The sequence below is a fragment of the Apium graveolens genome, chromosome 6, assembly GCF_009905375.1.
Source record: "Apium graveolens cultivar Ventura chromosome 6, ASM990537v1, whole genome shotgun sequence".
Classification (NCBI taxonomy): Eukaryota; Viridiplantae; Streptophyta; class Magnoliopsida; order Apiales; family Apiaceae; genus Apium; species Apium graveolens.
The window spans coordinates 163,638,611-163,666,035 of NC_133652.1; the positions used below are offsets into that span (position 1 = coordinate 163,638,611).

The 27,425-nt window shown below is 39.3% G+C and overlaps 1 protein-coding gene across 1 annotated transcript; it reads right to left on the minus strand.

Annotated features, from left to right (window-relative positions):
• Nucleotides 1–3,871: 3,871 nt before the first annotated feature.
• Nucleotides 3,872–21,678, minus strand: LOC141665568 (uncharacterized). The gene is made up of 4 exons (XM_074471553.1): nt 21,423–21,678; nt 14,955–15,124; nt 14,375–14,873; nt 3,872–3,963 (listed from the first exon to the last, which is right to left on the minus strand). Exons 1-4 carry the CDS (start codon nt 21,676–21,678, stop codon nt 3,872–3,874), a joined length of 1,017 nt encoding a protein of 338 aa, XP_074327654.1.
• Nucleotides 21,679–27,425: the final 5,747 nt, after the last annotated feature.

Below are 27,425 nucleotides of genomic sequence, written 5' to 3' on the forward strand. Positions count from 1 at the left end.
TCCGATTTGATGTTCTTGATATGGTTGACATTCCACAGTGGGAGGACTTAGAGCCATAGGATCATGTGCCACAGTTTGAGGTTCCAGGGATTCAACAGATGGAGCCAGAGTTAGAGCCACCTGTATATGCACCCATGGAGCAGCCTGTTTTGTTTCCTGCACCGCTAGCTGTTTATGCCCCTGTACCCAGAGTATACCAGTTCCCGCAGCCAGAGTTTATGGACGAGGTAGTGATGGATCAGCCATTACCATTGCCTTCTCGAGGTTCCCGCACAGATCTTCGTGAGCATCACACAGTTGTATATTAGCGGTACCAATCAGAGAGAGAGGAGAGGGTCAGATGGCACGATCAGTGTAGAGAGATCCTTGGGTTGTTTGAGACACAGGAGGATGGTCCAGTTCGAGCACTTCACCTAGACTACATCTTGAGAGAGAGACTACGCCAGATCCACAGGGTTGGTTCTCAGGAGCTTACTGACTTGAGGCAGTAGGACATTAGTACTGAGGCAGCGTATCGCAGGGCGATGAGACTCACAGAGGCAGTGTTAGAGGCTTTACAGGAGGAGCTGAGCCGTGTGCCACCGAGATTCTGATCTCAGCAGACAGTGGAGTGTTGTATCTTGTATATTATCTGTAGATAGATGCAGCGTAGTATTGTATGACTAGTTTATATGAGTGTAGCTACTAGTTTTGACTGATAGCAGTAGCCGTACGACTTACATATTATAGGCTTTTGTATCAAGCATTGACACCTGCAGCTGGTGTCCGACCTATATATATATATATATAAGATGAACCTTTTCACGTTTTCTTTATTTTATTTTTCCAGTCATTTAAGCATTTACATTTAATTTACTATTTTATCGTTGCATATTTTAAAAATGTTGTTTTATTTACAATCATGTTGTACCCTTTATGTTTTCAAAATTTTAAAATTATTTTAAAAGGATTTATTTAAACATCGCACTGTTTTTACTCATTTATTTAGATATTTAATAAATTATTTTCTTCCCCCATATCAACTATTTTAACGCTATTTTAATATTATAAAGACTGTTGCTATTCCAAAACACCTGTTTAGTAAATTGTTATTAAAAGAACTCATTATTTTATTATCAGAAATATGGCACCCAAAAGAAAAGTACGACCCGACTCGTCTAACGGAAATACCGAGGGCCAAAACGATAATAACCAGATGGATCAGATGTTTCATCTCATACAACAGCAGATGCTGATGATGCAGCAAAAGATGCAGCAGCAACAGCAACAGTTTCAATAACAAATGCTACAACAAGCCGCTCATCAAGAACATCAAGTACCACCAACAGCACCTGTAGTTACTTTCAAAAAAATTCAGTCAGTAAAGCCTCCAGAATTTTCCGGTTCCATAGATCTTACAAAGGCGGGAGCTTGGATGAAGGAGATAGAAAAGGCTTTTACGTTGGTTAAAATTGAGGAAGAACAGAAGACAGATTTTGCCAGCTACTTTCTGAAAGGCGAAGCTAATTACTGGTGGGAATCGAAGAAAGCTTTGGAAGGAGAAGATGTGGGGACCTGGGATAGATTCACTGATCTTTTCCTGGAGAAATATTTTCCTCGCTTCATGAAGAATCATATGGAGATCAAGTTCCTGGAACTGAAGAAAGATAACTTATCGGTCGCGGATTATGAGACCAAGTTCACTGAATTGGTCAGATTTGTTCCTGAGCAAGTGGATACGGATGAAAAGCGGGCCAAGAGATTCCAGCAGGGACTGAAGCCATGGATTCGTAGCAGGGTAGCCATATTTGAGCTGACAACTTATACGGCTGTTGTTCAGAAGGCCATGATCATTGAAGGTGAAAGTGAAGCAACTCAGAAAGAAAAGGGACCAGGAAATTCCCAGAACCGTTTCAACAGAAGGCCGGGATTTCAAGCCTGGGGAAAGGTAAATGCTAGGAGACCAGAACAAGGCAACCAGAGGATGGGTAATCGACTTCCAGCCCCGAATCAGCAAAGACTTATCTGACCGCTTATATCTGATTGCAGAATATGTGGTAAAAAGCATACTGGGATTTGCAACAAGCCAAATGTCACGTGTTTCAAGTGCAAGCAAAGGGGACACTACTCTGGAAAATGTCCGATGGGAAAAGCAGAATCACTTATTTCCAGTGCGGAAGAAAAGGACATATTGCCAAGGATTGCAGAGGAGTTGCAATGGCCGCTAGTATTCCAAGGGTTTTAGCATTACCTCCACCTCCACTACCACCACAAAATCAGCCCAGGGCAGGGACTTTCAACATGTCAATGAAGGAAGCTGTACAGAGTCTGAATGTGGTTGCAGGTATGCTCCCTGTAAATTCCGTAAATGCTCAAGTATTGATTGATTCAGGAGCTACGAGATCTTTTATTTCTGAAAGTTTTACCTTTAAGATAGATTGTGAGGTTCAGTTGTTAGATGAAGTGCTAGCCATAAAATTAGCAAATGATGATTAGGTTATGTTAGATCGAGTATGCCCAGGTTGTGATATTGAGATAGGGAGATGTCATTTCTCAGTTGACTTGATACCTTTTAGGTTAGGAGAATTTGATGTTATTTTAGGAATGGATTGGATAACTAATAATAATGCTTAGATTGATTATGCAAATAAGAAAGTGAAATTGTAGACTAAAGAAAATACAACGGTTATATTTAAAGGTGAGAAACAAAAGCAGAGATTCTTAACAATGATGTAGATGAAACGATTGCTACGTCAAGGATGTCAAGCTTACTTAGCTTATGTGTTGGATACCGACAAAGAAAGCCCGAAGATTGAAGATATTCCTGTAGTTTGTGAGTTTTCCGACGTCTTTCCAGATGAACTTCCATGACTACCACCGGATCGAGAAATCGAGTTCACTATTGATTTGGCACCAGGGACTAAACCAATTTCGAAAGCTCCATATCGAATGGCACCTGTTGAAATGAACGAATTAGCAAAGCAATTGCAAGAACTTCTCAACAAAGGAATCATAAGGCCAAGTGTATCCCCATGGGGCGCACCAGTATTGTTCGTGAAAAAGAAGGATGGTAGCATGCGATTATGTATTGATTATCGTGAGCTGAACAAGTTAACTATTAAGAATAAATATCCTTTGCCTCGCATCGACAACTTATTTGATCAACTAAAAGGAGCAGCATGGTTTTCGAAAATCGACTTACGATCAGGTTATCATCATTTAAAGATCAAGGCAGAAGATATTCCAAAGACTGCGTTCAGAACGAGGTATGAACACTATGAATTTCTCGTGATGGCTTTTGGACTGACGAATGCACCTGCAGCATTTATAGATTTGATGAATCGAGTATTCAAGAAGTATCTAGATAAGTTTATCATTGTATTTATTGATGACATCTTGATTTATTCGAAGATGGAAGAAGAACATGCAACACAGTTAAGGACGACATTGGAGATATTACGAAAGGAGCAGCTTTATTTAAAATTTTTGAAATGTGAATTTTGGTTGAAGGAAGTACAATTTTTAGGACACATCATCAGTATTGAAGGAATTCAAGTGGATCCAGCGAAGATTGAAGCTATTTTAAATTAGGAAAGACCAAAGACTCCAATGAAAGTTCGAAGTTTCTTGGGATTAGCCGGTTACTACAGAAGTTTTGTTAAGGATTTTGCAAAGATAACCACACCATTGACGAAGTTGACACGAAAGAATGAAAAGTTTGAATGGAACGAGAAATGCGAAGTAAGTTTCCAAGAATTGAAGAATCGATTGATAACCGCATATGTGCTTATTTCACCTGATGATCAAGGAGACTTTGTCATTTACAGCGACGCTTCGTATCAAGGACTTGGATGAGTTCTGATGCAGCATGGCAACGTAATCGCATATGCTTCTAGACAACTAAAGCCGCATGAATAAAAATATCTGACGCACGATCTCGAACTAGCAGCAATCGTATTCGCACTAAAGCTCTGGAGACACTATCTATACGGTGAAAGATGTGAGATTTACATGGACCATAAAAGCTTAAAGTATATTTTCACACGGAAGGAACTCAACATGCGACAGCGACGTGGGCTAGAGTTAATCAAGGATTACGACGTTTCAATCAATTATCACCCAGGAAAAGCTAACGTGGTAGCATATGCGTTAAGTCGAAAGGAACGATTGAATCTGTTAATATCTTCAGAAGACTTAATCAAGGAATTTGATAAACTAGAGATTGAAGTTTGTGTTCCAGAAAGCTCTACTGAAATGATTTACGCTTTGACTTTTCTGCTGGAACTATTGGAAAAGATAAGAAGGTGTCAAGAAGAAGTAATGGATCAGGAAATCGACAACTTGATAGGAGAAGAGATTACCAGTCAGAAGGATGCCAAAGGAATTTTTTGAGTTGCTTCGAGGATCTGGATACCTAACGTACCGGAACTAAAAGCAGAAATTTTACAAGACGCTCATAGCTCAAGATATTTGATTCATCCCGGAAGCACGAAGATGTACAGAGACCTGAAGGAAAACTTTTGGTGGCCAAATATGAAGAAAGAAATAGCGGAATGGGTTAGCAAGTGTTATACGTGCCAAAGAGTGAAAGCTGAACATCAACGCCCGAGCGGACTACTACAACCACTAGATATTCCAGAATGGAAATGGGAGCACTAAGCCATGGATTTTGTAGTGGGACTTCCAAGGACGAAAGCAAATCATGATGTAATTTGGGTTATCATTGATCGATTAACGAAGTCAGCACATTTTCTCCCGATCAACGAAAGGTTTTCACTGGACAAATTAGTGCACTTATATCTCAAGAAAATCGTAATGCGTCATGGAGTACCCGTATCTATTATATCAGATCGAGATCCCCGTTTCAATTCAAGATTTTGGAGACAATTCCAAGAATGTCTAGGAACCAAGTTGAACATGAGTACTGCTTATCATCCACAAACGGACGGGAAAAGTGAAAGAACTATTCAGATAATTGAAGATATGTTACGTGTATGTGCAATAGACTTTGAAGGCAATTGGGACGAGCACTTACCGCTAATGGAATTTTCTTACAATAACAGCTATCAAGCAAGTATTGGGATGCCACCTTATGAAGCTTTATATGGGAGAAAATGCAGATCACCTACATGTTGGGATGAAGTTGGAGAACGCAAGATTCTAGGTCCAGAACTGATTCAGCAGACCAAGGAAAAAGTAGAACTTATCCGAAAGCGACTTGAAGCAATGCAGAATCGACAGCGTAAATATGCAGATCAATCCAGAAAAGATATGGAATATCAGGAAGGGGAACATGTACTGCTAAAGGTATCACCATGGAAGGGATTAACTAGGTTTGGCAACAAAGGAAAATTGAAACCTCGCTACGTTGGACCATTTGAAATTTTGAAGAAAGTCGGAAAGGTTGCGTACGAGTTAGCTTTACCACCCCATATGCAGCATATTCATAACGTATTTCATGTATCTATGCTTAAGAAGTACAACCCTCACAAATGGCATGTAATAGAATATGAGCCAATAGAACTTCAGGCAGATTTGTCGTATATAGAGCAGCCGATAAAAATTTTAGATCGGCAAGAGAGGGTATTAAGGAATAAATCTGTACCATTAGTGAGAGTTTTATGGAGAAACCCAGTGGTTGAAGAATCAACCTGGGAACTCGAGAGTGATATGTTAGAAAAGTATCCTCAGTTATTTACATAGTGTGATTCTGAGGACAGAATCCTGTTAAGGGGGGAGAATGTAACGACCGAGAAATTACGCTTGTATTATATTATAATAAAGATAAATTATGTGTATTATTATGTGGTTAACTATGTCGAGTCGTTAAACCCTATCTGCTATGTGCTACGTGTTGTCTGTTTTGATCCGAACGTGTTTTGGGTATTTATTGAGTGTTTTATCGTAAGTTATATATTTTATATCAAAACCCGTACAGCTCAAACAGTGTTTTAAAAGCCCGTATTTCAAACAAAATCATTGGCCCTAATTTGCCAAAAACGACCTATACCATATCTCTGTTCTAAACCCCTAGACGATTTAAAAATTTACCTTTTTCGCGAAAAACGACTTTTCCAGATCCCTTCGGATACCAAAAACCCCACAAAAATCACATTTTTATTTTTATATGATCATGAAATTATCATACATCATTTTTCTTTGCATTTTTGTAATATTCATAATTTTTGAGAATTTTTAGCATTTATTTTGTATTTATATGATATTTAAAAATTCATAATTAATACCCAAAAATGATAAAATTGGGGCCAAATATTTTTATTAGGAGTTTAATTAGACCCTTAATTTTATTTAGGGGTATTATTTTCATAAATATAAATAGATAATTTACTGTTAATTAATTAGTTAATTAATCATAAAAAAATCAGAAAATTCAAGAAAATCCCCAATTCTCTGAAATTATGGTTTTGAGTTCTTGAGGATCATAGCACAAATTGAAGGTGATTCTGTTCATCAAATTGAACATGTAAGTATCTGTTGTGAAGCTCTTTCGATTCTCTATCTGATTATGCAGTCGTTTTTATTGTTTGATTGATCGAATTTATATACGTATTTTCGGGTTTTTATTTCGAATTCGGGTTGAATAATTTGTTAGTTGTTAGTTCAATTGATGGTTATGAGTGTGTAGATCGTTGAATTCTCGATCGAACGACACCGGTTCCGTAGGATTTGGTGTTGGTTTTGAGGTTCGCCGGAAAGCGGCGACGCCGCCGCTGTCTTGAATCGGGGACGACGAGGACGGAAGGAGGACGAAGAGGGAGGTCGCTTGGGAACGCAGGAAGACGGGGCTGTATAAGGAACGCTCAATATCGCCGGAATCGTGGCGTCGTTGCCGTTTTTGCTCGCCGGAAAAACCCACCGGAGCAACGCTGGTGGGGCTGTTCTTCGCGACCCGGGTTCGACCCGTTTCCAACCTGGAAATCGACCCGGGTTTGATCCCCCATAACCCAAATTCAATTCCCTGATTGTGTTTTTGATTTATTAATTGTTTATTTATATTTTAGTAAATCAAAATCAGATTTTAATAATTCTAAAAATCAATTAAAAATCAGTTTTAAATTCTGAAAATTATTATAATTAATTTCTAAATTATTTTATTAATTTAGAAATTCGAATTTAATTATTTATTTAATTATTTAATTATTTATCTAATTATTTATTAGTTATTTAATTAATTAATAATTAGGTAATTAATTAATAAATAAGGATTAAAAATAATCGAATAATATGAATAATAATTCGTTAATTAGTTGAATATTGCGAGTAACTCGCATCTATACGAGTAGTGATTCGATAATTAGAATTATTATTCGAGCGTTAATTTATTCGAAGAATATCGTAATAATTATTCATATCGAATAATTAAATACAGATAATTAATTAATTAATCGTATAAGTTATAATAATAATAATAATAATAATAATAATAGTTCGATAATTATAAGAGGAATGCGAGTAGCTTGTATTTATACGAGTAATTGATCGTTGAGTTAGATTATGGTGCGAGTAATAATTATTTATTCGATAAATAGCGTATCAATTAGTTATATGGATTGGTTATTTATAAATAATCGATCTAATCAAGTAAATGATAATAATTTGTAAATAATTGTAATAAATTGTAATTTATCATAATAATTAGGGATTAATTATTTTAAAATAAAATAATTATTAATTAATTATTTAAAAATATAATTAAGGATTATTTAATTATAATTAATTATTTATAATTGATTATTAATTAATTAAATCTTGTTTAATTCGTAGTAATTAAACCGTGATAGGGATAGATAAGTCCTGATTTTATAATTAATGGGCTGCTAGGCCCAATAATAAGATGTATAATATTCAGACCAGAAAGGTTAAGCCTGATGGACCCGATCAGGCCTGGTGGAATAAAAAAGGCCCAAGGGGATATAAATCCTTATAGATTAGCCTCAAGGGGACCTAAAAGGATAAGGAATCAGTTTCCTACTTCCTAGGACTCCTAAGTCTATCCTAATTCAGAGGCTTGTCCACCAAGTCTCCTACACCAAGTCCAATTCAAGGACTCCCAACATCTATATAAGGGGCCTCACCCCACAAATCAGAACTACGTTTTTTGACTTGATCCTTGGCAATCAGCAAGGTACGTAGGCATCTTGTTAAGGCAGATTGAGTCACGAAACACAAGAGCAGTCAAATCGAGCCTCAAAGCTCACGTTCCTTAGTATTAAATACAGCAATTATATATATTAGTTTTTAATCCATAACATTTGGCGCCGTCTGTGGGAAAAAACAACAACCATGGCGAGAACACGGAGAACAATTGGAGCTCTAGAGGAAGGAACACCATCAGAGACAACCCAGGTGATTTCATCAACCGTGGAGGTTCCTCCCCATTCAACTTATGCATCTACTCAGGGGGAAGCCCAGACAGGGGCAACTCAACCTCAGCCACAAGGGACAACTCCCCCGACTATTCAAGGTACGAATCCTCAAGTTCAACAAGTACATATACCTGTGAATTCTCGACCCGTCGGGTATGAATATTCAACTGTTGTTACTACTAACCCCCCTTATGGGATGCCCCTTCACCCTGAGGTTGGAGGAAGCGGATATGCTGGGCAAAGCGAAGCACGAGGGCGGTCGCCCCCCTATATACGAGGTTTGGGTCCTATTCCTGAGGATCGGGAATTTTCTGGTCCTTACACTGAGAGAGACTCCGAATCTTCGGATGATGAAGTGGCCCCGAGAAGGAGGCGTCCTGGAAAAGAGCCAATGGCCGATGGAAGGCAACGCCCCCAAAGCACCCCAGGGGCGAATCCCCAAGAAGTGCAGGAAAGGATCAGGGCTCATGAGGCTGAAATCCAAAGGCTGAGGCGTGATTTGGAGGCTCACCAGGCCACCAGACCCCAGATACCTCCTAGGGGGAGAAATCCTCCTCCTGTCATAGACCTGGATGGTCCGATAAGAAGAAGGGTTGTTGTCCCAAGAACTGATCCAAGCAATCTCCTTCCCCTTGGAGATCCTGATGATCCAACTCCACCCTTCACAGAAGAGATAATGAATGCCCATATCTCGAGGAAATTTAAGATGCCCACTATCAAAGCCTATGATGGCACGGGAGATCCCGCTAATCATGTTAGGACATTCTCTAATGCACTGCTGCTGCAACCCGTGAATGATGCTATAAAGTGTCGGGCCTTCCCTCAAACCCTGTCGGGTATGGCTCAAAGATGGTACAGTCGCCTGCCCCCAAATTCCATTGGATCGTTCAGAGAATTAAGTCAGGCTTTTATTAAGCAATTCATCAGTGGAAGAGTCCATGAGAAAAGTTCAGCATCTCTTATGAGTCTTGTGCAGGGAGCTAAGGAATCCTTAAGAGATTACCTGAATCGTTTTACAAAGGAGGCTTTAAAAGTCCCAGACCTTGATGATAAGGTAGCCATGATAGCACTGCAACAAGGAACTAGGGATGAGTTTTTCAAGATGTCTTTGGCCAAACGACCCCCTGAGAGTATGTTGCAGCTCCAAGAGAGGGCAGGGAAGTATATCAAGGTTGAAGAAAGTATGAGGAAGACCGTAGTAAGTAATGAGCCCACTGGAGGAAAGAAACGAAAAACTGATTTGGAGTATATCGCTAAGGACAAATATCCTAGAACCGAACAAAACCCTGATTCAACCCCCAAGAAGGGAGGACCTGGGCAAAAGTTCACTGAATACGCTAAGTTGAATTCTCCCAGAAGTCATATTTTGATGGAGATTGAGAAAGACAGAGATATTCGCTGGCCTAAGCCCTTAAAGGCTGATCCCGCCAAGCTAGATAAGGGCAAGTATTGCAGGTTTCACAAAGATGTTGGCCATGACACCGATGAGTGTAGGCAGTTGAAAGATGAAATTGAGTTTTTGATTCGAAAAGGAAGATTGAACAAGTATACTGGAGATGGAGGAGACAGAAATAATAATGGAAGGAAGAACTTTGAAGATCGTAGGAGGGACCAAGATGATCAGGGGCGGAATCCCCAACCTAGAGGACCAGTTATAAACACCATTTATGGAGGGCCGAGACCTCGAGGGCCTGTGATAAACACGATCTTTGGAGGTCCAACTGCTGCTGGATTGTCCAAAAATTCCAGAAAGGCATATACTAGAGAGGTTATGCATATTGTTGGAGAAGCCCCGAAGAGGGCCAGGACAGAAGTAACATTGGCTTTTGATGATTCCGACCTAGAGGGTGTGAAGTTTCCCCATGACGACCCGCTGGTCATAACGCCGATAATAGGAAATAGCCCGGTTAAGAGGGTCCTTGTGGATAATGGTGCTTCTGTGGATATCTTGCTCCACGACACCTTTCTAAGGATGGGGTATAACGACTCCCAGTTGACACCAACCGACATGCCGATATATGGATTTGCTGGAGTAGAATGTCCTGTGGAAGGGATAATTAAATTGCCAACCACCATAGGTACGGAGCCAAGGTAAGCAACGCAGATGCTGGATTTCGTGGTGGTAAAGGCTAGTTCAACTTATAATGCTATCATGGGGAGAACAGGGATACATGCCTTCAAGGCAGTCCCCTCTTCCTACCATTCAGTCATGAAGTTTCCCACCCGAAACGGGATTGGAGAAGAGAGAGGAGATCAAAAAATGGCTAGAAGCTGTTATGTGGCCTCTTTGAGGGCAGATGGAGTCGGGGGGCAGGTTCTTCCTATTGAAGATATGGATGTTCGAGAAAATGATGAGAATAGAGGAAGGCCAGCAGAAGAATTGGTTTCGGTTCCTTTAGATCCCAAGAATCCTGAGAGGATGACTTTCATTGGAGCCACATTAGAGGAGCCCCTTAGAGGGAAGTTAGTGAAATTTTTGCAAGAAAATAGTGATGTGTTTGCATGGTCAGCAGCTGATATGCCAGGCATAAACCCGGAGTTAATTACTCACAAGCTAAACGTGGATCCAAGCCGGAAGACAGTGAAACAAAAGAAAAGAAATTTTGCCCCGGAAAGACAAGAGGCTATAAGGCAGGAAGTGGAAAAGCTCTTAGAGGCTGGTTTCATTGAGGAAATTCAATTTCCGGAGTGGTTAGCAAACCCTGTAATGGTGAAGAAGGCTAATAGAAAGTGGAGGATGTGTATAGACTTCACCGATCTGAATGATGCATGCCCCAAAGACTGTTTTCCGCTGCCTAGAATTGATACCTTGATTGATGCCACCGCTGGACATGAGATGCTGAGTTTCATGGATGGGTTTAGCGGATACAACTAGATCAAAATGCATAAGGATGACATTCCAAAGGTATCATTTATCACTGACTTTGGTGTTTATTGTTATCTTGTTATGGCGTTTGGTCTCAAGAATGCAGGAGCCATCTATCAAAGGTTGGTGAATAGAATTTTTAAGGATCTTATTGGTAAGACTATGGAAGTCTATGTTGATGACATGTTAGTCAAGAGTCTAGTAAAGACTGATCATATAGCCCATTTAAGGGAAGCTTTTGAGGTCCTGAGGTACCACAAGATGATGTTGAATCCTACGAAGTGTGCTTTCGGAGTAGGATCTGGAAAATTCTTGGGACTGATGGTCTCAAAGAGTGGAATTGAGGCTAACCCGGATAAGATAAAGGCAATCCTGGACATGGAACCACCAAAAACTGTTAAGGATGTTCAGAAGCTTACAGGAAGGGTTGTTGCGTTAGGACGATTCATCTCCAAGTCAGGAGACAAGTGCTTGTCATTTTTCAAGTCACTAAAGAACATCAAAGACTTCGTATGGAGTGAGGAAAATCAGAAGGCATTTGAAGAGTTAAAGAAGTATATGGGCCAGGCCCCGTTGTTGGCCAAGCCAGTTCTGAATGAAGTTTTATTCTTGTACTTGGCTGTTTCAGAGAGCGCCTTGAGCGCGGTGTTGGTTAAGGAGGAACTGAAAGTCCAGAAACCCGTATACTATGTCAGCAAAATTTTGCATGGTGCTGAGTTGAATTATTCAGCCATTGAGAAATTCGCTTTAGCCTTAGTAATGGCTTCAAGAAAGCTGCGTCCTTATTTTCAAGCTCACCAAATTGAAGTGCTAACAAATCAGCCACTGAGAAATATCATTCACAGTCCCAAGGCAAGTGGGAGACTGATTAAGTGGGCAATAGAGTTGGGAGAGTTCGATCTCAAGTATAAGCCACGTACGGCCATAAAAGCCCAGGCACTAGCTGACTTCGTGGTGGAATGTACCATACCCAACCAAGAAGTCGGGGGGCAGGAAGATACCATACCTCAAGACAAGAGAGTCGACAATGGGGACAGGGAGAAGAATGACAAGGAGAAAGAATATTGGGTTCTCTATTTTGATGGAGCATCAAAAACAAATTCCAGTGGAGCAGGGTTGGTTTTGCAAAGCCCTGATGGGTTCTTAATTGAGTATGCTATGAAGTTAGATTTTCCAACCACAAACAATGAGGCAGAGTATGAAGCCCTGATAGCTGGCCTTGGTCTAGCTGGGACACTTAGAGTCAAAAACTTAAAGGTCCGTGGAGACTCGAAGCTGATCATATCCCAGGTAAAGGGAGAATTTGAGGTAAGGGATGATATGATGGCTAAGTATGTCCGCCTAGTAAGGGCTGTGATGACCCAATTTAATGAATGCCATGTTGAACACATTCCAAGGGAAGAAAATGTTAAGGTAGATGCGCTATCAAAGTTCGCTTCGTCTGAGATTGAAGAAAGTTCAGGAAGTGTGTACTTCCGTGTTTTGAAGACACGGAGCATAGATGTTAAGCTAGTGGCTCCCATAGGCTTGGGGACGTCATGGATTGATCCCATCAAGGCTCACATTCAGACCGGTTGGTTGCCAAGTGATGCAACTGAAGCACGGAAGTTAACTGTTCGGGCACTAAGATACTCTTTGATAGATGGGATTCTTTACAAAAGATCTTTCGTGGTTCCCTACTTGAGGTGTCTCAGGCCCGATGAGGCACGCTTGGCTCTTAAAGAAGTGCATGAAGGTATTTGTGGACAACACTTGGGGGGCAGGACCTTGGCTCATAAGATAACTCGTTTAGGCTTCTATTGGCCAGAAATGATGGCTGATGCCAAAGAATATGTAAAGAAGTGTGACTGCTGTCAGAAGCATGCACCAATTATTAGACAACCCCCTGAGATGCTGACCTCTATCAACTCGCCTATTCCCTTTGCCATGTGGGGGATGGATATTCTAGGGCCTTTTCCTATGGCCACGGCACAAAGGAAATTTCTGATTGTAGCCATTGATTATTTCACCAAGTGGATCGAAGCCAAACCCTTGGCCAAAATCACTACTAAGCAGGTTGCACAATTCCTGTGGGAAAACATTATGTGCCGATATGGAATTCCCCGTATCCTTGTCACTGACAATGGAACACAATTCAACAATGAGGAATTCAAGAAGTATTGTGAAGAAAATGAAATTGAGTTACGATTCACCTCTGTGGCTCACCCGCAAGCCAATGGACAAGCAGAGGTAGCAAATCGGATAATCCTGGATGGACTAAAGAAGAGGATCGAGAAGTCAAGAAATAATTGGGTAGATGAGATACTTCCAATATTATGGGCCTACAGGACTACTTGTAGAGTCACGACAGATGCAACTCCTTTCATGTTGGAATATGGGGCGGAAGCAGTAGTTCCCGTGGAGATATCACATTCCTCTCCAAGGATTCAGGCTTTCGATGAGAAAGAAAATGAGGAAGGGCAGAGATTAGCCCTGGATTTAATTGATGAAGTGCGAGATAAAGCACATGCAAAGATAGTAGAATATCAGAAAAAAGCTTCATTCTACTACAACCTAAGGGTTAAAGAAAGGTTTTTTAAACAAGGCGATCTAATCTTGAGGAAGATAGAAGCATCTGGTGTAGGACAAAAAGGGAAGCTTGCCCCGAATTGGGAAGGGCCGTACAGAGTCAAGAGTGTTCAAGGTAGAGGAACCTACAAGCTAGAGACTATGGATGGTTTTGAAGTCCCGAGAACTTGGCATGCACAAAACCTGAAGGTTTACTATGTGTAGGGAAGCCGGATACGATTCTCACTCGTCAGGATGGCGAGTAGGTTGAAAAGCACCTTGAAGCTTTGCTTGCTTAGGATTTATATGTTTTAGTTTTATTATGAAGTTTATTAAGACTTGTGTAAGGGACGAATCCCAAACAATTTTATGAAATTCATGAGTTCTTCAAAGTATGTTTATGGCCTAACAAATAAAAATCAAATGCATGGATGCAAGCATAAAAGGTGATAAATGAAATAGATCTGATAGATGTTACAAAAGTTCGATAAATAAAGTCTCGAAAATAAAAAAAAAACAAGCCACGCAGGGCTGAAAAAGCTCTAAGGAGCTGAAGTACCCTCGGCATCCATATCATCGTCCTCTCCACTCTCGCTGGATGTCTCTGTCGTCTCGGAGGAGGAGGAAGAGTTGTCGTCCTCAGCAGGTCTGGAAGAAGACTCGGGAGGAGGAAGGAGTGGATCCTGAGGAACATGGTCCGAGACAACTACTCGGGTACGAAACCTCTGTAGCAAAGCCTCGTCATCAGGGCAGATATAGTCCGCCGGGTTAATATCAGGACAAGCCTCGTTCACGGTCCCAAGGGCCGTGTCCCAACCAGTCCTAAAAAACCCAGGAAAGACTGAATCATCCCTAATCCTCATGGATTGGGCAAACTCCTCCGAGTCCAGATAGTTGTCTATAGCTTTATCCTTCTCCGCCCGAAGTACCACCAGCTCGGCGTTAGACTCTCCGAGTTCTTCCTCCTTGCGCTTGAGCTTCTTCTCCAGGGTAGCGTACTTCTTCTGTTGCCTCCTGAGGGCATTATCGGCCTTATCAGAAGCCCGCTTCCATGATTCGGCTTGCCTCACAGCGCCTTGAAAATAGGCGTTAGACTGAAACAAAGCAATTAACAAAGTATAAGGCAAGAAAATGCTACAAGAATGAAAAATAAGTTCAAAAAAGAGAAGGCATACCGAAGCCAGAGACTGAGCTCCCATGAGCTTGATCCTCTCAAGATCAGGGGTGGCCACCACATCAGTAAAATCCTTGGGGGTCACGCTATGGTAAGACCAATCCCAAGCATGTTTCGTGGAACCAACTACGGTGTCCCCTGGGCGGAATCCCCAGAGAGGCTGAAAGGCGCCTGTGGCAGCAGCAGTAGGGGCAGCAGCAGTGATAGGAGTACCATGGCCTCCAGCTCCTTCAGTTGAGGCCTCCCCTATAGGCTCTTTGTGCTTCTTCAAAAAGATAGGCTCCGTGGCCTTTCCCCGGGTGTCTAGGCCTGCGAGCCGAGCTTTCTTCATCCTAGCTGTTTCCTCAACCAAAGGAACATTGTCCTCGTTAATCTCCTTAGCAGCTGAAACAAAGCAAAGGACAAAATAAGTGAAGTTAATAATGCATGAAATGAAGTAAAATTGAGAAGGGAAGAAAAATACCCTGTTGAGAAACAGAGGATAGTCCCACATGAATCAGGGAAAACTCCTCTAAGAGAGTCCAGCTGGTGGTCGTGCCATCATCCTGAGTAAGCCCATTATAAATAATAGTTTCTTCAGGAGTTAAGTGAATGGATTTGAGGCTACCATCACTGACCTTCCCAAAGGAAGATCGAAAAAGTGTGCCCCAGTCACCATTCTCCCAACGTAACCCGACGAAACTATTCCTCCAATTTTGATTATTATCAGGAATAGAGGCACTGTTAAAGATATGTTTACTTTTGGGCCTTTGCTTGACATAGATCCAGCCGCAGATACTGGAAGAACTATTGTAACACTGAAAGACTTTCCTAAAAACAACTACAGAAAGAGGAAAGCCCTCCCTAAGACAGCAGACCATAAAACATAGAATGTTCCTCCAGGCGTTTGGAGGAAGCTGACACGGGTTGATTTGTAAATCAGCCAAAAGATGAGGAATAAAGGGGTGAAAAGGAAACCTAAGCCCAGCATTAAGGGCATCTGTGTAAATGAAAAGAGTATCGGGTCTCCAGTGGCAAGTACGATCACCACCAGAGACTGGAACTAATCTAAGAGGAGGAAGGACGTTATAACGAGCATTTAGTTTATTGAAGTCTATGTTGTGCCAAGTATTACAATGATTAAAAGAGTCGAGATGTGCAGTGGAGGGATATTCATCCCCCCTAGTATTAATCATATCAATTAAAGACATATATGAAGAGCGTATCTCGATATCCTTACCTCGTTTTGAAGCCGAGGCTATCTTGGCCGCCCTCTCGGAACTGTTGTCAGCCATTTTAGTAAAGACTGGAAAAGACTTGGAAGGCTAAATGAGGGGATTTGAGAGAGGAGGAGTTTAGAAATTTCTAGGATGATTGAAGAAATGAGATGAGAAGGTGTGAGGATTCCACTCTCCCATCCCACTCTTATATAGTCACAAAGAAGGCTAGTTGGGCCTAGAAAAGCCCATTTGGGCCCAAGAAAAGAATGTTCTGGAAGGATCCAGAAACGAAATTTAAATTAAATAGATATTTACGGAAATTTCTGGAAGAATCCAAAGAGAGCCATAGAAGTTCTGGAAAGTCAGAAATTTGAGCCAAAACCCGGCTAAAAGCAATGGGCCTGAGTTTGAGCCCAAAATGTCAGCCCAAATTAAATTGAAAAGCCCAGAACTAGGGCCCAATTAAAAGGCCTGTGGAAAAGATGGTCAATAAGAAACGAGCCCAGAAAAGGGCCTATATAATTAAAAGTGGGAGGCCCAGGATAAGGCCCACTATATTTTCAAAAAAAAAAAGAAGAAGGGGTTAAATCAGGCCCATGAAGCCAAAGCCCTGTTGAAAAAATAGGCCCAAAAATCAGCCCAACAAATCCAACCCAGGTTTAGGGCAGGGGTCATCCCAATAAAAGGTAAGCCCAGAAAAGGGCCTAATTAATTGGAGAATAAGAGCCCAAAAACAAAACCCAAATAAAGGCCCAGGAAAATAGGAATAAAAGGTTGATATCCTGACCCAATTCGATCAGGACTTGCATTACATTCCTAGTCGAATGAGTTGAGATTGAAATTCTGTCGATCAGGGCTGAAGAAAAGGTTTATTTCGATCAGGATTTGGACCTATTCGACCAGGAAGTGTACAGAAATCCAGATCGAAACTCTTGAGATCGAAATTGCTTCGATCAGGGCTTAGAAGGAGGGTTAATTCGGTCAGAAAACAAGAATCCTAACCGAAAGGGGAGAAAATCCTATTCGAATGAGTTGAGATTGAAATTCTGTCGATCAGGGCTGAAGAAAAGGTTTATTTCGATCAGGATTTGGACCTATTCGACCAGGAAGTGTACAGAAATCCAGATCGAAACTCTTGAGATCGAAATTGCTTCGATCAGGGCTTAGAAGGAGGGTTAATTCGGTCAGAAAACAAGAATCCTGACCGAAAGGGGAGAAAATCCTATTCGAAAAAAAAAAGAAAAAAAAAGGGGGGGTGAAAATCCTGGCCGAAATTCGACCAGGACCTCTGCTCGAATATTCCTGCTCGAAAATCCTTCGACCAGGGCTGATAGAAGGTTAATTCGACCAGGATCCTGGTCGAATGGATTCCTGGTCGAAAATTGCAGAAAAATAAGGAAATTCCTTAAAATAATTTCTGAAAAATGTTAATATTTTCAGAAATAAGGAATAAATCCAGAAAATTAAAGGATAAATCCCAGAAATTAGGGGAAAAATCCAGAAATTAAGGATAAATCCCAAAAATTAGGGGAAAATCCAGAAAATTAGGGAAAAATCCAGAAATTAAGGATAAATCCCAGAAAATTAGGGAAAAATCCCAGAAATTAAGGATAAATCCCAGAAAATTAGGGAAAAATCCCAGAAATTAGGGAAAAAATCCAGAAAATTAGGGAAAAATCCAGAAATTAAGGATAAATCCCAGAAAATTAGGGAAAAATCCCAGAAATTAAGGATAAATCCCAGAAAATTAGGGAAAAATCCCAGAAATTAGGGAAAAAATCCAGAAATTAAGGATAAATCCCAGAAAATTAGGTAAAAATCCAGAAATTAGGGAAAAATCCCAGAAAATTAAGGGAAAAATCCAGAAATTAAGGATAAATCCCAGAAAATTAGGGAAAAATCCCAGAAAATTAGGAAAAATCCCAGAAAATTGGGGAAAAATTCCTGGAAATTAAGATAATTTCTGAATAAAAGGAAGATTCATTGTAAATGTGTAGGTCGCTCCACACTTTACGCAAAACGAAACCCTATAAGGGAACGAATAGATTTAACTTCCGCGAAACCTAATCAATGTTTCCCAAAAGTTGGGGGGCAAATGATAGGGATAGATAAGTCCTGATTTTATAATTAATGGGCTGCTAGGCCCAATAATAAGATGTATAATATTCAGACCAGAAAGGTTAAGCCTGATGGACCCGATCAGGCCTGGTGGAATAAAAAAGGCCCAAAAGCCCTGATTATTAATTAATTTCGTAATTAATTAATAAGGGAAAAATCAGCTATTGAGAAGAGTCCCGATAAGGATATAAATCCTTATAGATTAGCCTCAAGGGGACCTAAAAGGATAAGGAATCAGCTTCCTACTTCCTAGGACTCCTAAGTCTATCCTAATTCAGAGGCTTGTCCACCAAGTCTCCTACACCAAGTCCAATTCAAGGACTCCCAACATCTATATAAGGGGCCTCACCCCACAAATCAGAACTACGTTTTTTGACTTGATCCTTGGCAATCAGCAAGGTACGTAGGCATCTTGTTAAGGCAGATTGAGTCACGAAACACAAGAGCAGTCAAATCGAGCCTCAAAGCTCGCATTCCTTAGTATTAAATACAGCAATTATATATATTAGTTTTTAATCCATAACAAACCGTTAGTCCGATTTGAGTGAAACGAAGACCCTTAGACTCAGAAAAATGAAACGAATTCAATAAAAATAATTGTAAATCATAATTTCTTCCGAAAGAGAGTTGTCTTGTGTTAGTTAATTGGGTATATGCCCTAATATGGGTAGAATAGAGTCAAATAAATCCTGAAAAATTATAATAAAATCAAGTAGGGTTAGTTAATACAGGTATGAGTCTAGTATCGATTCTAAAAATATTTATAAGTCCAAAAAAATCAATTATGTGCTTTATGTGCTATGTGCTTTACATGATTATATGAACCTTATGTGCTTTATAATTATATATGTATATATGCGAGTCAGTTAGAAATGCATGGGTAGATTGATAGGGTTACGTGGTATCAATTCGAGATACGTATATGTAGTAAGTTATCTAAACGACTATCTTTCTATGATTGATTCAGTATCATCAAGGCAGATCAAGCAGGAGACCGAAGGCGGTGAGTTGAACCATGTTAAGTACGCGCAAGGCAAGTTTTTCCCCTATTCTAAATTCAGAATATTGAATTATACCCCATTTTTCATATCAGTTACACTTTGATCATTCTTGTTCATATACACTGTTACGCAATTATTGATTATTATTTCTATTTCATTTCGATTCTTGATTTCCCCTAATTTATTAAATCCCCTAGTCATATTTCAATACCTTTACCCTTGTTATATATACTCCGATATATCCTGATTTTGGGATACATCAAAAGCATTCCGATATATCCTGATGTTGGGATACATCAGCAGGTTATAGTGCATATGTTAGTTCTTGTTTACAGTCTTGTTCATTTGGAACTCGCCAGTGTTGGTAAATTATTATTCTATACAGATACAGATGGTTGTTCAAACCATCAAAATATCGATTCATTTATTCTTTTCTCTTCATACTATAAATATTGTTACAGGCTTGTAGACAATTTTGGCTCATCCCCTTTCATTGTTATTCCTATTGTTTTACAATTAAGGTAGAGAATGAAACTCATCAGAACCCGCATAGTCAAGAAGCGAGTCAAGCAGCGGGACCCACTTATACCAAGAGTGTTCATCCCTATCCCAGAAGAGAGCTTTAAGTTACCAGATCAGGTGTAACAGGATAAGTAGTAATGTTGGTTTGAATAAAAGTTGTGTGGTGAGAATGTAGATAGAATAAAGTTTTGTAATAAAGAGAGTTCTTGAGACAGATTGTTTTTATTTGGGTTTGTAATAAAGTTAGTGTGTCGTTCTTGTTTTCAACTCTTATCCTTAAAATATCCCGAGTAGCAGTAGTTCGGGGTACCTATTGCACAACACCTTTATGTTGGTCGAATAGGTCGTCAATCATAGGGAGAGGGTACCTATTCTTGATGGTCAATTTGTTCAATTCTTTATAGTCTATGCATAGCCTAATGCTACAATTCTTCTTCTTCTTCACAAACAACACTGGTGCACCCCATGGTGACACACTTGGCATTATCATCCCATTATCTAGTAATTCTTGTAGTTGAGAAGCTAGTTCCTTCGTCTCAACTTGGGCTAGCGTATATGGGGCTTTAGATACTAGTATCGTTCCTGATGCCAATTCTATAGAAAATTCTATCTTTCGATCGGGTGGCAATCCTGGTAAGCCCTTCAGAAAAACATCCTCGAATTCATTCACTACGGGTATGTCATGTATATCAGGGACTTCCTTCTTAGTATCCATCACGTAGGCCAAATAGGCCTCGTTACCTTTCTTCAACAATCTCTTGGTCTGGACCATGGTTAGAAACTTCTGGATCTGTCATTGATCCTTAAACATAATCTTCATTCCATCTTACACTCTTATTTTTTTTTACTTTTTCTCATAGTCTATTTGCGCTCCATTACTGGATAACCAATCCATTCCTAGGATCACATCAAATTTCCCTTACGCAAATGGGATTGAGTCAACCTCAAAGCTTTCCCTCCTAGTTTTAATTCACAATTGAAATGTATTTGATTAACAGGAATGATCTCTCAATTTGCTATTTCTACTTGTAATATCTCACATAAAGGTACGACATTAAGATTTATCTTCTTAGAAATTTTTTAAAATATAAATGACTTGGTCGCTCCAGAATCAAATAAGACACTAGCACATTTTGAATTTAACATGAGGTACCTACTATCACATCCGTGTTCCGGACAGCGTCCTGAATGATCATGTTAAAGGTCCTAGCAGTTGGAGGCTTGTTGGAAGTAGCTCTACTCATTCCTGAGGCCAGAGGCCTTAGTTCGGGCAATCCTTCTTCATGTGTCCTACTTTTCCACACCGAAAACATGTCACGTTGGGTCGGTTACAGTTGTTGGCTAGGTATCCTGTTTGGTCGCATTTATAGCATTTTAGAGGGACCCTTGCCTGGATACACACTCCGAGGTGTTTCTTCCCACATGTCCGACAATCTAGTATAGGGGTGCTGGGTTGACTGTGAAATGTTGCTCTAGATTGTCCGCCACCCTGGCGGACACTCTCACTCGGGGTCTTCCTAAGCCTTGGGCCTCTCGCAGGTTGAAACACCGCTCCCTGAAAAACCTGCTTGGAAGGCTCTTATTCCTAGTTCCTCCTCCTCCTTGACTTCCTATCTTTTTTTTTCTTACTTTCCTTCTCTTTCAAACTCTGCACACTTCCTGCTTCAACGATCGAGGCTTTCTGCACTAGGATGGCATAATTTGTCAGCTCTAACATCGACACTCGGTTCTGAATCCATTGTTTTAAATCAAGCTGAAACCTTCGCGCCTTCTTCTCTTTTGTATTCATAAATTCCCGTACAAATCGTGACAACTCAGTAAACTTTGACTCGTACTCCACCACTGTGATTCTATCATGCTTTAACTCTAGGAAATTTATCTCCATCTGAGTCTCTATAAATTGAGAGAAGTACTTTTCTAGGAACAACCGTGTGAATCTATCCCATGGGATCACAACATCAGTCTCGAGGTTACGCTTAGACTCCCACCAATAGTTAGCTTCTCCATTCAACATGTAGGAGGCAAAGATGGTCTTGTGTCGCTCTTCGACACCTAGTATCTCAAAAGACTTCTCTATCTCCTTAACCAAGCCAGTGCCTCAACGGGGTCGGCAGATCCTAGAAACTCTGGGGTTTGAGGGACTTAAACGCCCTGAAGGCGGTAGCAGCAGTTTGCGGAGCAGCATGTTGTGGTGATGGAAGGGGTTGTTGGTTCAAGTTTGCCCTTAAGAGATCCATAAATTTATTCATGGGGTTTCCCCCTTGGTGGGTATCCTCGGCCTCTTCCTCCATATATCTTTCTTCATCGAATTCATTGAAATCTAAGTCTTCCTCACTTTCCTCATTTAAAATATGGTCAGGTTCGTCCTGCCTCTGATTAACAGATTCTGCGGGCTGGGCCCTAGTTCCTCTCCTACGGGGTGGCATTGTTCTGATAATGAAAATGGTGTTAATACAGTTGCACATATATATACTTTAATTAATTCATTGGTATGTACGCATGTATTTAAATATTTGGCATACTTTCAATGAGGGTGCAATAATAAAGTAAAATAATTTCTTAACACATGATATATAATATGTAATAAGGCCTCCAAGACTATGTCTTGGGATGAAATATATAAGTCCTGAATACAATTACCAAATACATAATTCCTGGATACTGAATAGCAAATACATAAACCGGGCTCCCTGGAGGGCTAGGAATGCTATCTACTACTCCCTCTGTCCCTAAATACTTTTCCCATTTGTGTCGGACACATTTGTCGATGCACGTTTTTGATTGTTAATATTTTTAATTTCGTATTAGTATTAAATATAAAAACTTCACTGTATTAAAGTACTCGTAAACACGAATACAACAAGATCACTCATGACTATGCTTGATCTTATAGATTAACCGTAAATTAATAGTCAATCGCTTAACGTAAACAGTGACAAAAGTCAAAATGAGAAACGTATTGTGGTACGGAGGGAGTACCAGTTATCCTAACAAAATTGATGAAAAGTCACCCAGCCTTCACAAGGTCCATATATAGATACTGCTCTCCTCAATCTATGTCATGGCGTGTGAGGTCTCTGACCCTCCTCATCACTCCATCCAGAATCAACTCAGCATCAACTACTGGAATGTATCCTCTTAAAGTAGTAGTCCACATATGCACCTGAGCGTGGAGCTCAATACTGTCAATCTCTTAGCGAGCTAGGACAGGGGAAGTAATCCTAAAGTCCCCGGGGTATCCAAGTCGAGCATCTCTCTCGATGAGTAATGCCTGGCATAACTCAGCAATGCAGGCAGACATCGCAGTGATCTTAGCATTCAGTTGAGCCACAATCCAGTCAAGAACTGCCACATGCATGGTCGCTAAGGGTGGCAGGGGCAAATCTGGATCACTGGAGGATATGTCATGAATCTCATAAGTTTGTGCCTCCATCTCAGCATCCTCATCCTCATCAGCGGAGGGTAAGGGGATCAGTATCCCTGGGTGAGGGTTAGGAGGGCGAACAGTCGGGAGAGGGTACATCTCTTTGTCTATTCAGTCTACGCCATCGTCCTGGGGCTTCTCGGCATCATCTGCTATAGGGGTAGGAAAATCAGTCTCATCCTCCGGGGGATCCTCGGTATGGTCATCCTCTGAGTCATCAATAGATGGGTCCTCCGGCTCGGGAGTAGGATCGCGCTCAAATGGTAGAACATCCTCAATAGGGTCGACCTCCCCTATAGGCTCCACTAGTACCTAACACAATAGGCAAGGTGTTACTAACTTAGAGTCGTGATTCCCTTGAAGGTAAAACTGTCAAGCTTACGCCAAGTAGTCTAACGATGAACTCGATTTGAGTTCTAATTGATTCTTATTATTCTTATGTCTAGGTATTTTATCTCATATCGTTTCCAAGATTTAATAACCTCAGGCACTAATACCATTTTTGTGACGCCCCCAAATCCGGGGTCGGAGATTTAGGAGGTCACGCCATCTTGAATCATATTTAAACAATTATCTTTGCACAACATTATAAATACTCACGCATCTACAACCCCACACTTAGTAACACACACACTTACTGGTTATTATCTTGGAAATGAAAAAAACATTACTAGAGTTATTAAATCTGCAAGGTGACAGTTATTACAGACCAAAAGTAATTATATCTTACCACGGGTGTAACCTTTATTTAAAGTTAGACTGGCAACCAAATATATGTTTCTTCATTACTACCTTATATAAGTCATACTTATATATAAGCCGGACTAAAAATAACTGAAAACTAATCTAGCTTATGCGGTCTACCTGTGGCACTACACCAAATAACCTACGGAAAAGCTGGTCATTTTCTACTCGCTTTCGGGAAGTGAGCTTTTCGGACATGCATCTTAGTTCACTGTTGTGTTGTGTTATTTTAAGAGAACAAGTGTGAGCTATAATGCCCAGCATAATAATAGACAATATGAAAAGACTGTACGAGAATTTATGTCTGAATCCATATATGGATATAAGTTTAATTAAAGTAATTTTTATTGGTGATATATACCACTTTTCCAAAATAATTCTTTGATTGACTTATTAGTCTGCAAATACCTTAATGGTACCCAGCACCTAGGCTTGGGTTACGGTATTACATTTCAATTCCAATTGGAAGAATAGGACATTTACTGGAGCCAGCGCATATGATGATCGGTCGTAATACGGAAATATGTAACCTTTTCTACTAGTAGAAGGACGACCCCTTTGTATCCCGGTTATCACCTTGGCCGCATTCGGGCTATGTGTCCCATTTTTGGTATGCACACACTTCACAGGTTCCTGAGTACACAGAGTACCTTCGCCTGTGGTACCTTTGGTATTCTCCCTAGTACTCATAGTATTAGAGTCTACCCCTCCTAGTTCTTTAAAAAGTCCTATCATATCCCGAGAACTCGAACCACGTCGAAGTTCCCGAAGTGTTTTGCTTGTTGATAGGCACAGCTCATCTCGTATATATATACTTCCGAGAATTTTCGAAGGAAGTACTAAGACAATGTGAGTTGACAGTTATCAATAAATAAATAAATAAGGGAAGTTTCTTTTGAGATTATGGTCAAAATATTTAAAGTACCTCGAGATAATATTTTTCGACGATCCGAAAGTATTAGGTAGATTTTCTAGAATTCAGAAAATATTTTTAAAATAGGTTTTATTATTTTTAAATCATGTTAAATCACTTAATAAATATTTAATAATTAAATAATATTTATTAAATAATTAAACCTCGAATAATTCTATTTTAAAATAATATTTGAAATAATATTACTTAACTAATTTATATTTAAGAAATTAAATTAATATTAATAAATATTAAATGATTGGTTTAAAATAAAATAAACGTCAGAGAATACATCTCTTTTAAATGAATATCTGAAATAATGTTCATTGTTCGAGTAATTAAATATAGTTGAGGGAATACGATCTTTGGAAATTGTTTTAAATAAATTCGAGGTAATCAATAATTCGTAAGAGGTCATCGAGTCCCTTGGAATAAAATAATTATGAACTTTTAATTGTCCAAAACATTTTCGGGATGATTTCCGGGGTTATACTTTATAAAAGTTGACCGAGTCTCGGTCTTATAACTTATAAATCACACTATTCAATAGCGTTAAAATATTCTACGATATAATCATCGTAATCTCAATCATTATTGATACGTAAAAACTCGTATTTTATTATCATGGAAAACATGACATTTATACGAAATGTAGTAAATTAACTCTTCACAACACAACAGTATATGGAGTAGGGTTCGTAAACTTGCCTGGGTTTTTTGAGGTGGAGGGCGCTCTTGAGTTAGTCCGGAAATCTATAATCAAGAACATTATCGTTTTGTTAGCTTCTAATCATATTTATCGTTACTTGGTAAATACGCAATGCTTATAACCAATTTGCACGACTCGATTTACTCTCGTCATTTTATTAAATATGAGTAGTCATTAACTTCGTTTTTATTTCACACTCCTTTACATCCATTATTCTCATTTGTTTTTACCACTCGGCTCCTCTCGCGATCCTTAAGGATTTCTACTCGCGCGATCTCCACTCCTACATTTTTATAAAATTAAGAAATCCATATTTTTACTTTATATTTTAATGAAAGTTAGTATACTCCATTTCTTACACTCTGTATAATTTTCATGATTTTTGAATAATTTTAAGTCGATCATTTATAATTCCAAAATTCATAATTTGTAGCAGTTTTTGTCACGTAAATCGTTCTCACTAAAACGGATCTAACTTTTGAATCGTAAATCAAAATCAAGTGATTCTAGCGCCTAAACGATCCTTACAACAATCTATATCATTATCAATTATTATTTTTCAAGAAAACACAATGTACACTTTCTGTATTTCTGCATAAAACTTAATGTTATGATTCGATCATTTTATCGTCGTTACTTTTACGATCCTTATTTTGTTTTTACTCTAAAATACTAATTACCAACCAACAATCATCATTTGAATCATTTAACTACTTAACCATCTCAAGAAAATCAATTTCTTGAGGCTACAACATCAATCTTAGCATCTAACTAACTAATATTCAAGAAATCATAAAACAATCATCAAAACCATACTTTCATCCAAGATCCTTACTTTTCTTGAAACTTAAAGCTTAAACAAAATTTGGATGAAGGCTTATACATTTTCTGGTAGCTTGATTGGTTCTCTTTGTGATGGATTATGCTTGATAAGTCCTTGGTGTGCTTAAGAAACCTAGATATTTCCAATAAATTCAAGAAAATACTAAAAGTCACTATTTGACAATATTTATCATCACTTTCATCATTTTATTTGACCATCAAAACCTCAAGCAAATACTATGAGAGATTTATCTTACCTTAGTTTGATGATGATGAAGCTTGGGAATTATTTGTAATATTTATCTATGGCTAGAAGTTGATGATTTGATTTTGGTTTTTTGGTTTATTTAAAATAGCCGAATGGAAGCTTAAGGGGGAGATGGAGAGAAAATTTTGTGTTGCTTGCTTGCTTCTTGGATAAGTGTTGGTTGATTTGGTGTATATAATTAGAAATGCATATCTTTGAATCAAATCTATTAGCATGGCTGTTAGGGCGAAAACACGCACTAATATTCACGCAAGTATACGCGTTCGCAAGTAATATAGAATACTTTCTAGTTCGTTCCCTCAGAGACTCAGACTAAATTATTGTCTAATTAAACTCACTCACCAATGTATGATTACTTCTCAATGTTAAGATAATAATACTTAAAATTGTTGATTAAATATTAACTATAATTAACTACTTAATTAACCACTTAACTAACACTTCAATTTATCAATAATAAAACACTCATGAGATCACAACTTCATTATTACTTCCTTCTATAGCCATTGTTATTACCTTTAGCATGTGACAGTGATGATATTAATCGAATAACACAAAACTGATAAAAGCCAACTTTCATTGTACTAATACCATTCTACCAAGCATCCACAATTAAGATAGAAGTTGAATAGTCATCAATTATGTTGAGTTCCTATATGTCTACAGAAATTGACAACACAACGATTTAAGCACAAGTTATTCCTTTTGATTACATAGGGCAAATAAAACTGTTAGAGTTACCCACTAATCAT

Coding starts and splice junctions, on each gene's coding strand:
- LOC141665568 (XM_074471553.1), bottom strand. CDS start 21,678: ATGGAGATAAATTTCCTAGAGTTAAAGCATGATAGAATCACAGTGGTG. Junction 15,125..21,422: donor GAGTTTGAAAGAGAAGGAAA/GTAAGAAAAAAA, acceptor CTGCTGCCACAG/GCGCCTTTCAGCCTCTCTGG. Junction 14,874..14,954: donor GAGCTCAGTCTCTGGCTTCG/GTATGCCTTCTC, acceptor GCTTTGTTTCAG/TCTAACGCCTATTTTCAAGG.